This window comes from Balaenoptera ricei, chromosome 11 (assembly GCF_028023285.1).
Source record: "Balaenoptera ricei isolate mBalRic1 chromosome 11, mBalRic1.hap2, whole genome shotgun sequence".
Lineage (NCBI taxonomy): Eukaryota > Metazoa > Chordata > Mammalia > Artiodactyla > Balaenopteridae > Balaenoptera > Balaenoptera ricei.
In genome coordinates this window covers 66,734,313-66,748,320 of record NC_082649.1, presented here as the reverse complement: position 1 = coordinate 66,748,320, position 14,008 = coordinate 66,734,313, and the positions used below count along the sequence as shown (strand labels likewise).

At 39.8% G+C, this 14,008-nt stretch overlaps 1 protein-coding gene across 3 annotated transcripts in view; it reads left to right on the top strand.

The window, feature by feature from the left end:
* The first annotated feature begins 700 nt into the window (after positions 1 to 700).
* SMARCC1 (SWI/SNF related, matrix associated, actin dependent regulator of chromatin subfamily c member 1) overlaps positions 701 to 14,008 on the top strand; it is a 190,017-nt gene continuing 176,709 nt past the window's right edge. For all 3 annotated transcript variants that reach the window (XM_059939489.1, XM_059939488.1, XM_059939490.1), the window contains exons 1-2: positions 701 to 895; positions 8,215 to 8,334. In XM_059939489.1, the coding sequence (XP_059795472.1) occupies positions 701 to 895; positions 8,215 to 8,334 (315 nt within the window). The remainder of the gene's footprint in view (positions 896 to 8,214; positions 8,335 to 14,008) is intronic.

Genomic DNA, 14,008 nt, shown 5'->3' with positions numbered 1-14,008 from the left:
ATGCCAGGTCACGGTGAGTGTTACGCCGACAATGTCGAGTGAGAATGATTGTTCAAGATTGCATGGTCAGAGATCACTTTTCTGAAGTACCTTTAAGCTATGATTTGAAAGCGCCTGAGTGACAATCAGAGGGGAACAGCTGTTGCAAAGGGTGGCGGTCCCAAATAGGTGTTTACAAAGGACGACAGGGTCACTAGGTGCAGAAGGTCTGAGGTCAAGCAGGGCAGGCGCAGATTCCCATCCGGCGTGTGGGTTCCTCCGCCAGCACGCGACACCCTAAACGGGTTCTCCTCTCGGAGAATGTCACGCCAGCCCCTTTCTCCCCGGCGGTGGCGGACGATGACACAGAACCTCCGTGCAGTAGTAGATTGCATAACGATTCGACGCAGGTATCCGGGAAACAGCCACACACTCAGAAGCCGAAGCTGTGGGACGGAGACTGTGCGCTGTCCTACAGCCTGGCGGAAGAGGCGGGGGAGGAGCTCGCCCTAGGCCCGCCCGGAGAGAGTGCTGCGCATGCGTGTGCGTGTGCTCTCGTCAGTTAGGCGCCGGTCCCGAGAAGGGGTGGGGCCGGGCCTCCGCGCCGGAAGGGGGCTGACTGGGCGGGGCCGGGAGGCGGAGGTGGCGGCTGCGCGCGCGCGTGCGAACGAGGAACGCCGCGAGGGCCGGGGAGGGGCGGTGGGGACGACGTACGGCGACGATGGCCGCGGCGGCGGGCGGCGGCGGGCTGGGGGCGACGGCGGGCGCCGCGGGTCTGGGAGGCGCGGCGGCGGCCGCGGGCCTGGCAGTTTATCGGCGGAAGGACGGGGGCCCGACCAGCAAGTTTTGGGAGAGCCCGGAGACGGTGTCCCAGCTGGATTCGGTGCGGGTCTGGCTGGGCAAGCACTACAAGAAGGTGGGTTCGCGCGCTCGTAGGGTCCGGGAGGCCACGCGACGGGGGCCGGGGGCGGCTACTGGCCTCGCGGGCTTCTGGCCGCCCCTCCCCCCGCGCGCCACGAGGGACAACAAAGGCAGGCGCAGGGCCCGCCACGCCCCCGCGGTGCGCTCTCGGCGTCCGCGCGCCCGGGACTCCACTGGCCCTCGGAGCTCCGCTCTTGGGAGCCCATGCACCCCGGGCGAAAGCCCCTGCCTGCTCCTGCAGGAGCAGGTCGAGCTCAGCGACCCGGAGGGTGTGAATCTTACTCTTTTGTTGGCTGCTTTAGGTGTGTGAACAATGATTATTAAAACTGTCTGAGCCAGAGGTGTAAAAGCGGCAAGTTTTGTTTAGAGACTAGTCTTCAAAGTCAAGTGAGGTGATTAAGGTTTTACTACCTGCTGTTGGTATGCTAAAGACGGACTATGGACGATTGTACTCGGACGTTGGTTACAGCAGGTTAATATAATTACAATATTCATGAGAACTAATATTAAAAAATGACGGTTTTTACTTCACTACTTCTGGTTATGTATAGTGGGAGTGCAAGAGTTAATGTTCACTTGTGGCTAATGTGAGGCCTTCCCTGAGAACCCCATTCATGTTAGATCACCCCGCTTCATATCACCTTTGTTTTCTTCATACCATTTTTTGAGATTATTTTCATTTACCTGTTTGCTCTACCTTTGGAATGTAAGTTCCGCTGAGTCAGTGGTATTAAAAGTTGTAAGTTAGTCTCTTGTTTATAACAAATATTTTTTTAGCTTCCCCTTTATGTAACTATTTAGGAATGACTACCTTAGAAGGTGTAAGGACGCGGACTGCCAAAAATACTCTCTTTGCCCCCAAATTTCCGGAACACCCTTTTCAGTTCTCTACTTCCCCCGTTGTGGACCATAGCCCTGGGGCAAGGACCTTGTTAGGCCTGTTCACTACAACGTGTCCCGGAACATGTTTGATCCTCATTGTCTCGCCTTTAGTAGTTGCTTAGTAAATATTTGTTGGAATGAATGAAAAGATAGTCTAGGAACCTACTCATTTGGGGTGTGCAGCGCAGTGGAGCCTATCAGCTTTTGGAAGTTGTTAGGCATGGGCAGGGATCTTGGGTTCTTTTGCGTTCCATTGTGGTACTTTAATAAATGACCATTTCTTATCTGAGGTTTTAGGAAGTGAGAGGCGATATATATTTTTAGTTACAGTATATTTTTTGATTCTTTGACTTTTTCCCCCCTGAAATTTTGCAGTCACATTTGGGATTGTAGCTTTTTCTCATTTACGTGTAGGTAGACAAGAATATTGTTTTCCCTTGTACAATGGTAAATTGGTCACTTTTTTGGTGTTGGCAATAGAGCTTCTGGTAGTAGCTAAGGGAATTGAATATATTTATATTATTAAAGTATTGTTTATCATGTGCCCTTCAGCCAATACTTTGGATCTTAAATTAATATACCTTTATGTATTTATTCCCCCCAGTCTGGATTTTTTACCCCAGTTTTATTGAGATATAATTGACATATAATATTGTATTACTTTATCAATGTAGCTTTAACAAAGAGAAATAGGCGGAATATTCCTTTGGAAAGCAAGGAAGGGAAAAGAAAAAGGGAAATACAGTAAAAGTAATTTCTACCTCTCCAAACTCTGTGCATCTCTTTGCGCCCAGTTTTAAGAGGGCAGCTTTAGGCTTGGATAATCTTTAAAAGATTTGTTTGGGTGGGTGAGGAAGTGGCTGTGAGGCTGATTGCAGGATTTGTCCCAAAGTGTTGAAGACAGTAGGCTAGTTAGTGTTGGCTCAGTGTGCCTGAGGCCTTAAAGACAAAGTTAAAGTTAGGTTTGACCTCTCAGTGTTTCATAAAGCTAGAGTGTGTTTCTTGGGCCTACGCAGATTAAGAATTGTATATCCCTTGGGCCTGACAGTCAGAATCCTATCAGCCTCTGAGAGTGGTGTTGGTGTGGTGAAAATATTTACCAGAAGGTTCTTTGCTTCCTCTGTACAGGATATGTCTCTACCTGGTATACACATTGATAGGTTTTAACTAAACTTTTCTGTTGCATTTAATAGTGTGTTTTCAAATTCATAAATCTCAGCAAATAAATGAAATAAACATGACGTTGATAGTAGCATTTTTATTGATGGGTTTATGTATGCACTCAGTGAACAACTGAGCATCCATCTTACCCAGGCATTTAAAACATAAGTCACTTAAATCCTCACAGCAGTTCTGAATGATAAGATATTATTTACTTCATTTTCCACATGAGAGACACCTGAGGGTGGAGATTTAAGTAACTTCTCTAAGAATTACAGTTAGGAGTGGCAAATTTGGAATTCAAAGGTCTGCGTGGCTCCAACCGCCACCCCCCCTTTTTTTTTGGCTGCACATAATCCCTCTCTTTAAGGAACTGACAGTGTTGTGGAAAAGATAGACATAGGCATCTACTTATAAAACCCAAGTGATTTCAAATTAAAAGAGAACTTCCTTGTATCGTTTTTGTCTTCTGAATGCCTATAGGAGGTGCTCAGTAAATATTTGTTCCATGAATGAACAGATTAACTAGTATAGAAATCTGTTTATTTAGGCTTTCTTGATACATTTGGCTTAGCAGTACAGAAAGGAGAGTGAATACTTTTTGACTGGGATGAGCTTCAGCTAGCCAAAGGACTCCAGAGGAGGTGACCACTTTAGGTACGCGGAAGCTGAAGCACAGAGAGGTTAACTGTTTGCCTGAGGTTGCATTTTCAGTCCACTAGCAGTGCGGAAGCTTGTTTATCTACCTAAGCTGCCTGCTTTGTATTACTGGGTGCATATCTTTCATCCTAACTTTGAAAGATATGTTTCTATCCATAGTTCAGAGTGATTTTCAGATGATAAAACCTTGTGAAGGTGAAGTATATCTATAAGCCATTAAGTTCCCAGGTAAGTTTCTTCCCGAAGTTTGGCTTGCCCCTGAAATAAGATTTAAGATTTTAGGATAATTTAAATAAAGATGCTTTGGATTTAACAAAGATTTCTAAAATAGAGTAGATTGCCCAAGGAAGGCATTTCAGTGCCCTTTACATAAAGTATTTAACAGTTTAAGACTTTTTTTTCCCCAGATGGGACATCTGCTACAATAGAATTGTTTATGGATAAGTTAAACTTTTGATACTATATTAATGTCACAGGGAATATAAAGCAGATTTATTGATAACAACTTTCTAAACATATCCTCCTAACTTTCTTAATCAGAATACTTTGAGACTAAAAAATTTTTTGTTGTCTTAAGTAAAACATTCTGTTGAACTTTTTTTTGATCAAAAGATAAAATTTTTATGACTGAAGTAGTCTATATAATTATTAATTTTTTTTCCCTTTAATCAGGATTCATTATTTTGAAAGCTATTAAGAACTTTTTATGTTTAGGTGAGATTTTTGGAAGCAGTTGAAATGAACTTATGTCTGTATGGGATAGTGGAATGAGCATTACGTTAGGTTGGAAGACGTGAGTTCAGTACTCTTGGCTGCTAATTGGTGTCATTGAGCAGGTGACTTGATTTCCATGTTTTAATTTTTCATTTGTAAGTTGGGAGTAAGACTGTGACTCCTATAGACAGTTGTTCGAATCAAATGAGATAGTCCTCGAAGGTAGGATTATATAAATTTGAGGTGGTAGTGATACTTTTGCCATGTATCATTGGGTCCCCCTGCTTCATTCTTATTCGTTAAATAGAATGTTACTCTTTGAAATTTATATAAGTCGATTTAAAATCTTATAGTCGTACATTGACTGCCTTTTGAGAGGGTATGAATCTGACATTAATTTATTAATGTCAGATTTAATTTATTAGTTAAAAGTGTCATCTCTTGCATACATTTTAATGTTTGATCATTTTTGTGGGTGATTTGGAGAAAGTAAATGGAGTTAAAAATGTTTTATAGTTTAAAAATTGGATCTTAAAATACCTAATATAATCATTTTGATTGGGCTTTGCACCTGGCCATCTTTATTCTGAAACTGTAGGGTTGTCCACATGAAATCTTTCTCATTCTGAATGACAATAAATGAAGTGTGTAGGTAGTAGTGAAGTTTAGAATATATACAAAGCTATGTATGTAAGTCATTAAAAATTACTTTTTGCCTGGAGGGTTGGTTTGTTTTTCGCCGAACAACCTTCCTCCAAATGGTGTCTTTCAGGTTTAGGATTTGGCGCTGTTCAGTTGTCTGCAGGTATATGAAAAATAAAAAGTTACGGTTATTAATTTTTCACGTTGCTTTACCATGTGCGGAAAAACTTGCAGTACATTATGTGATTCTTTTGAGAAGCTTGTACTTATTAAAGATTATAAAGTTATCTTGTGGGTATGTACAACATACTTTGCCAGTTCTGTGGGTTAGACTTGAAGAGTTTATTCCTTATTAAAGATTATACTATGTTGAGTATCACTGATTACTTTCAAAATTGAGTGTTACTTATTAAAGATTTACTATGTTGAGTAAATTGGAAAAAAAATCTGATGTTAAGTTTTCACTTGAAAGTTTATCGTCCTCAGGAAAGTAAACTTGGTTTTTATGGGAATTGGCATTGTAGGAAAGGGGAATTGTAAGAAGTTTTTAACATTTAAAAATTGCTTACCTGGTTTTTAACTTCTAAATTATAATAAAATTTGTTCTTTAACTGAGATATATGATAATATTTGAAGTGGATTTTTGAAAAAAAGTCCAGTGGTTCTTAAAGTGTAGTTCCCAGTCACGTAGTGTCATGTGGGAACTTGTTAGAAATGCAGATTCTTGGGCCCGACTTATTGAATTAGTAAGTGGGGCTAAAACTTGAGAACCATTATTTTAGACTAACAGAATTGATATCTTACGTGCTTAATTGTATGAAACTTGTTTCCAGTTATTGGCTCATGTCTGATATACTTGTTTCACTTTGTGGCCTTAAGGAAATGTGTTTTTACAGGACACCTTTAAATTAAATAAAAGGAAGCTATCTGTAAGGACAAAAAGGAGTAGTCTACAACAGGGATAGGCAGACTTTTTCTGTAAAGGGCAAGAGTAAATATTGAGGCTTTGCGGGCCATGCAGTCTCAGCTGCAACTGCTCAACTCTGCTCTTGCAGGAAAGCAGCCATAGACAATGTGCAAATGAATGAGTGTGCTGTGTTTTGATAAAACTTTATTTATGGACACTGACATTTGAATTTTATGTAATATTCATGTGTCATGAAATATTATTTTTCTTTTAATTTTTTCCCAGCCATTTAAAAAATGTAAAAACCATTCTTAGCTTGTGGGCCACACAGAAACAGGCAGTAGACTGGGTTTTACCAACCTTTGGTCTTGGGGATTTCATGTAAAATAAAGCATTCCGGATTTCCCTGGTGGTGCAGTGGTTAAGAATCTGCCTGCCAATGCAGGGGACACGGGTTCGAGCCCTGGTCTGGGAAGATCCCACATGCCGCAGAGCAACTAAGCCCATGTGCCACAACTACTGAGCCTGTGCTCTAGAGCCCGCGAGCCACAACTACTGAGCCCGCATGCCTGGAGCCTGTGCTCCGCAACAAGAGAAGCCACGACAATGAGAAGCCCCACTCACTGCAACTAGAGAAAGCCTGCACGCAGCAACGAAGACCCAGTGCAGCCAAAAATAAATAAAATTAAAAAAAAAAAAAAAAGCATTCCAACAAAATACCAGTCTTCAGCAAAGTTAACCAGTCTTCAGCAAAGTTAACTGCATGCTGGTTGTTCTATTTAGAGTGGAAAGCTAACATACCTGAACAAATAAAAATTTGCGAGGATACTAAGCTCTAAGAAGAATTGCCCTTTTATATTATGCTCTGTCTTTGATTGACAGTAGCACATCTTGAGAGCCAGTCAACTTAAGGCATAGTAATTAATGGTAGACTGTGTAGCTCATATTTTGCTGTATATGTATCCCTTAGACTTTATTTATTGCAATAGAAACATTATCTTGAAATGTTGGGTGGTACTGGGAAAGAGGTTTTTTCCAGGAAGAAAACTTTTAGTTTTTTTATGGAAGTATAGATGTTTTTTCCTGCTCAAAATTGGAGGTTAAAAGAAAAAAAAATGATGGCTTTTCAAAGTGATAGTGAATGCTTAATACTAAGTTAAATTTTTGCATTTAATTGAACTCAGTAATTTATGCTTTCCCTGTCACATACCCTTTATCTTTCCTTGCTGTAATATGCTTGCTTGCTGTCTACCACGAATTTGGCCTTCTTGACGTTATTCACATTAGCATGGATAACTTTTCATGTACGTTTGTTTTAAAAAAATTTTATTGTGGTAAAAAACTTACAAAATTTACCATCCTAACCATTTTTAAGTGCCCACACATGTATTTTTTTTAATGCATAAAAGCAACCATTTTATTATGCTTAGAGTTCCTGTGTGTCTGGAATTTGGATGGGCACAGTAAGGCCAATTGTCTCTGCTCAGTGGTGTCTGGGGCCTTGACTGGGGATGTTTGATGATTGGGGGTGACCTGACAGCTGGGGGCCACAATCACCTGGATCATCTTTTCTCATGTGTCTGGTGGTTGTGCTGTCAGTCTTCTGAACAGCAGCTGGGGCCTCTCCATGTGGCCTCTCAGTGTAGCCTGGGCTTCCTCAGTATGGTGATGTCAGGGTGGTTGGACTTCATTGTTGTTCAGGGCTCCAAAGGTGGGTGTCCCAAAAGAACTATATGGAAGCTGCATGATTTTTTTTGATTTATCTTCAGAAGTCACACAGTATCACTTCTGTTGCATTTTAATGGTTTTAAGCGAGTCACTAAGGATGGTCCTGATTCAATAGAGGAGGGCCATAGATCCCCACCTCTTGTTGAGAGGAGTCAAAGAATTTGTGGACTTGTTTGAAAAACTGTAACACAGTTGGCTCTCTGGCCACATGCGAAATATAGTGGGCAGTATGTCTCATTCCATTATATTAGGTTGGCCAGAAAGTTCGTTCGGGTTTTTCTGTTACATCTTATGGAAAAACCCGAACAAACTTTTAGGCCAACTCAGTAGCATCAGGCTCAAGTTTGAGGTCTGGGATCTCACCATCTAATTTAGGTCCAGGTGCAGATGAGATGACACTTGGGTTTGGTTTCTTGGGCATAGTATTTCTCATTCTTAAGATCTGTTAACTGAAAGGATATGTTATCTGTCCCTCCCCACGGCTCCCAGTATTTGTTTATGTAAGTGTCTCAGACACTTAAAAATCTGCCACCAGGCCGGTACTTAGGTACTGGGAAGTAAGCTAACATTGTCTTCTGCACAGTTGTCCCAGTTTTTGAGTTTCTGTCTTTATCTTGCAGTATGTTCATGCGGATGCTCCTACCAATAAAACACTGGCTGGGCTGGTGGTACAGCTTCTCCAGTTCCAGGAAGATGCCTTTGGGAAACATGTCACCAACCCGGCCTTCACCAAACTCCCTGTAAGTACATCAGCTTATCACACTGGAACATCTTCAGTTTCTGTACTCTTGGGTGCAGCCTACAGCTCTTTATTTTGATGCTGCTATCCTATAGAATAGGAAAAAGGAGGAATCGCTACAGAATTTTAGCTATAGGACATTATTGCTTTTGAACTGTAGGAAACATCTCTTTCAGGAGTCATTTAAAATTTGCATTAAACATCACAACAATTATTACCTAGACTTAACTGTTAACATTTTACTATGTTGTAGTTTCTTTATTGTCTTACTGTACTAAGTCTTTTCCATTTTTTTCTCCTGATTCAGTTCTTGTGGCTAGAATGTTGTTTCTTGGAATTTTTTTATATTTTGTAGGTGGGATTCTTCTGAGCTTATGTGAGAATATGATTCTGTTCTCCTTGCAGTTGGTTTTTTGACTGAAAGTTTGGCTTGGTATAGAAATAGTGGGTTATGCCTTATTTCCTTTTGTAATTTGAAGGTTTTGTTCTTCTCTTAACATTCGATTTTGTACAGAAAAATCTGATACTACTTGTTGATTTCCCCCTTTTTTTTAATTTTTGAAATTTTATTTATTTATTTATTTATTTATGGCTGCATTGGGTCTTCATTGCTACGCATGGGCTTTCTCTAGTTGCGGCGAGTGGGGGCCACTCTTTGTCGTGGTGCGCAGGCTTCTCATTGCAGTGGCTTCTCGCTGCGGAGCACGGGCTCTAGGTGTGCGGGCCTCAGTAGTCGTGGCATGCGGGCTCAGTAGTTATGGCTCGCCGGCTCTAGAGCGCAGGCTCAGTAGTTGTGGTGCACGGGCTTGGGTGCTCCGCGGCATGTGGGATCTTCCCGGACTGGGGCTCGAACCCATGTCCCCTACACTGGCAGGCGGATTCTTAACCACTGCGCCACCAGGGAAGTCCCTGATTTCCCCTTTTTTAATACTGATCTTTAAAATTCATAAATATGTCTAGTTGTTATAAGTCATGATCTGAAGACTCAGTTTTGTTTCTTTGGCTCAGGGAACATTCAGTCTGTTAGCCTTCTCTGCCATCCTGTATTTCTTTATATTTTTGAACTCTGATTGTACAGATATTAGATTTCCGGGAACTACCTGTGCTATGTTTTCCCATAATTTTTGTCTTTCATTTTTCTGATTCGGATTTTTGTAGTTTCCAGTCTGCTGTTTGTTGCCTCTACTGAATTTATTATTGGTAGACCTTTTATAAATCTCAAAAGCTTTTGATTTGTGTGTTCTTATTTCATCTCTAAACTTTTTGTTTTAATAACTCACTGATTTCTCAGATATAATTGAGAATAAAAAAGATGGTTTTACTGATATTGCAGTAAATCTGTTCATTTCACTTATGGTATTTTTGCTCTCCAGACATTTATTTTCATTAAGTCAAATATATGGACGTATTTTTTTGAATCACGTTGGGAAGTTTTCTCCACTTGTAGGTGATAAAGGATTCCAGCCATGTGTTGTTCTAGTATTTGTAGAAGAACAAATTTCTTCACTATTTGTAGGTGTCATTTTTTACATGTAACTCTGTTATCCATCAAGAATTTATCTTGGTATTCATTGTGAGCAGTGGATCCAGTGCTCACAAAAAAAAAGAAAAGCAGTTTTATCTTTTTTCATATGATTATCTGGTTAACCCAACAACATTTATTAAAGGGTGCTGCTTTTCTGCACTGATTTTTTTTTTTTTAAGATTTTTTTTGATGTGGATCTTTTTTTGTTAAATTTATTTTATTTTTGGCTGTGTTGGGTCTTCGTTGCTGTGTGCAAGCTTTTCTCTAGTTGGGGCGAGCAGGGGCTACTCTTCGTTGCGGAGCACAGGCTCTAGGCATGTGGGCTTCAGTAGTTGTGGCGCGGGCTCAGTATTTGTGGCGCGTGGGCTTAGTTGCTCCGTGGCATGTGGGATCGTCCCAGACCAGGGCTCGAACCTGTGTCCCCTGCATTGACAGGCAGATTCTTAACCACTGTGCCACCAGGGAAGCCCTGATGTGGACCGTTTGTCTTTATTGAATTTGTTACAGTATTACTTCTGTTTTATATTTTGTTTTTTTGGCCGTGAGGCATGTGGGATCTTAGCTCCCTGACCAGGGATTGAACTAACACCCTCTGCATTGGAAGGTGAAGTTTGTTTTCTTTTCTTTTTTTTTTTTTATATAATGTTTGTTTTTATACTGCTTTTATTTTATTTTTAAAAATATTTATTTATTTATTTATTTTTGACTTAGTTGGGTCTTAGTTGCAGCACGCAGGCTCTTCCTTGCGGTGCGGGGGCTTCTCTCTAGTTGTGGCATGTGGGCTCAGTAGTTGCAGCACATGGGCTTAGTTGCCCCGTGGCATGTGGGATCTTAGTTCCCCAACCAGGGGTTGAACCCACGTCCCCTGCATTGGAAGGTGGATTCTTAACCACTGGACCTCCAGGGAAGTCCCTTCCTCACTGATTTGAGTTCAACAAATATTTAGCATTTGATTATGTGCCAAGTTCTAAGAATTCAAGGAGTAATACAGTGTATTGTTTGTCTTCAGGGGACTTACTTACCCTCTGGTGACCTATATGAATAGAGCCTTTGACTTTCCTCATCTCAGGACATGTTTTCCAAAGGAAAGGACATTTGAACTGAGTCCTGAAAGTAGAATATGAGTTCTTTAGGGACATGCTGGAAGATCGGATTTTCAGGCAGTGATAGCAACATATAAAAGCCTAAAGGCTTTTAATGTAGTTGCAAATAGTTCAACAGGGTTAGAACTGAGGACAGTAGGCAGAGATATGGGCCAGAATCAGTCATAAAATGACAGGTTTACTGTGTTAGAAGTGTGGCTTTTATCTTGAAAGTGATTGGGAAGCACAGCAAGGGGGTAGAACTTAGTGATTTTTTTTTTTTTTTTGTCTGTATGGTGGGTGGGTTGTGGGGCTGAAATAAGAAAGAATTGACTGGGATGACTACACTGAGCAGATTCCTTTCTCACTAAGGTGGAAGCCAGAGTATAAAAGCAGGTTTCTGGAGAAAGGTACTCAGTTTAGTCTGTGTTGAGGTTGGCTCTCCTGTAGGTACCTCAGGTTTAGAAATCCTATAGGTAGTTGGAAATGAGATCTGGAGTTCTAGAAAACAGGTTGAATTAGAGGAAGAGATTAGGGAATTACCGGTTACTGGTTGAATTCACATTTGCAGAGCAAGATCATTCCTTTTATTTTAATTATTTTTTAGCTAATGCTTTCAAAATACCTATTTTTTAAAAAAAATTAATTAGTTTATTTATTTTTGGCTGTGTTGGGTCCTCGTTTCTGTGTGTGGGCTTTCTCTAGTTGTGGCAAGCGGGGGCCACTCCTCATCGCGGTGCGCGGGCTTCTCATTGTCGTGGCTTCTCCTGTTGCGGAGCGCAGGCTCTAGACGCGCAGGCTCAGTAGTTGTGGCCCACGGGCCCAGTTGCTCCGCAGCATGTGGGATCCTCCCAGACCAGGGCTCGAACCTCTGTCCCCTGCATTGGCAGGCAGATTCTTAACCACTGCGCCACCAGGGAAGCCCCAAAATACCTATTTCTTAATATGTGATTTAAGTTATATGTATGTGTAGTATATTAGCATTATAGTAAGTACATGCATATAATTTATAAATACATTATTAGATATTGAGGTACTTGCTCATTTTTTAACAAATGGGAACTACTCCACTGGATAATCAGCATATTTCATTTTCTGAACTATGTGACCAATTGAGGTTTTTGGGTAACTTAAAATTAATTGAAAGTAAAAATTTGCAAGAATAGTATAAAGAACTTTCACTTTCATTTAGAATCACGAAGTTTTAGCATTTAACCACATTTGCTTTAGCATTGTCTTTTTCTCTACGTGTTTGGGCATATTATTCTGAATCATTTGAAAGCTCCATGTTCCTTTACCTCCAAATACTTGAGTGTTTATTTCGTGTTCTCTTATATTATCAACTGGATTAGAGTTATCAAATCAGGAACTGGTTGAAGTTTTCATCATTTAAAACATTGTAATATAATACTTATAGATTACATTTTATCAAGTATAAAATCATTTAGAATAAAATTTACATGTAGCTTTATATGAAGTATTATATGTAAGGTGATTCACATTGTGTTTTTGGTATTTCTAATTAGGATTGTATGAGTGTCTTAAAAAATAGTATTTACAAGGGACTTTATTTGTGGAATATTTAACTCCAGGGAAGTAAACCATTATTGTTTTTCCAGATTTTAAAGATTAGAGAAGAATATTTTTAGGAATAAACCAAAATTAAAAATAATTCATGAGTTAGTGCCAGTGGGACCAGATGTACTTCTTTTTCTCTCAGAATAGTGTTTAGCTTTTTTCCAAATGAAAGGGATTGATAAAATGTGTAATGGTGTAAAACAAAAATCGAGGAGAGAGACAATAAAGCAGAGAATGTTTTAGTGAAACATGTAAGCTATTTACATAAAAAGCTTTTTTTCCTGAATAAACTGGACTGGTGTAGGAGTTCACTCTTTGGGCTGTTTTTTTGAAAATCAAAATGGAACTTTATGTACTAACTTCCTAAGTCATACTGGATATTAAACAGCTGGCTCAACATAGGGTAGGTTCTATCTAGTGCTGAGAAGTTAGAAAGATTTAGGGGGAAAAAGTACTTTGTAAGGCTAAAAATATATTGCATAGGTAAACATAATATGAATTGAAATATTTTTTACCTCCACAAGTAAAAATTCTTGTTATTCCATAATCCCTTCAAGGCTTAGTACATTTGCATGCATAGCACAAACATAATTGTAACTACAGGCTAGACAATTTTGTATTCTACTTTTTATATTTTTATTTTATTTATTTACTAAAAAATTTTTATTAAGAGTATAGTTGATTTATAATGTTGTGTTAGTTTCAGCTGTACAGCATAGTGATTCAGTTATATATATACATATATCCATTCTTTTTCAGATTCTTTTCCCATGTAGGTTATTATAGAAAATTGAGTGGAGTTCCCTCTGCTATACAGTAGGTCCTTGTTGGTTATCTATTTTAAGTTCATTTATATCATTTTAAAATTTTATTTTATTTTATTTTATTTATTTATTTATTCATTTTGGTTGCCCTAGGTCTTAGCTGCGGCATACAGGATCTTCATTGCGGCATGTGGGATCTTTAGTTGCGGCATGCGGACTTCTTAGTTGCAGCATGAGAACTCTTAGTTGTAGCATACATGTGGGATCTTGTTCCCCAGCCAGGGATCGAACCTGGGCCCCCTGCACTGGGAGCACAGGGTCTTAGCCACTGGACCACCAGGGAAGTCCCTATATCATTTTTTAAAATTAGATTGCACATATGAGTGATATCATATGATATTTGTCTTTCTCTGTCTGACTTACTTCACTTAGTATGAAAATCTCTAGGTCCATCCATGTTGCTGCAAATGGCATGATTTCATTATTTTTTATAGGTGAGTAATATTCCATTGTATATATATACCACATTTTCTTTATCCATCCACCTGTCAATGGATATAAAGTTGCTTCCATGTCTTGGTTATTGTAAATAGTGCTGCAGTGAACATTGGGGTGCATATATCTTTTTGAATTATGGTTTTCTTCGGATATATACACAGGAGTGGGATTGCTGGATCATGTGGTAGTTCTAATTTTAGTTTTTTAAGGAACCTCCATGCTGTTCTC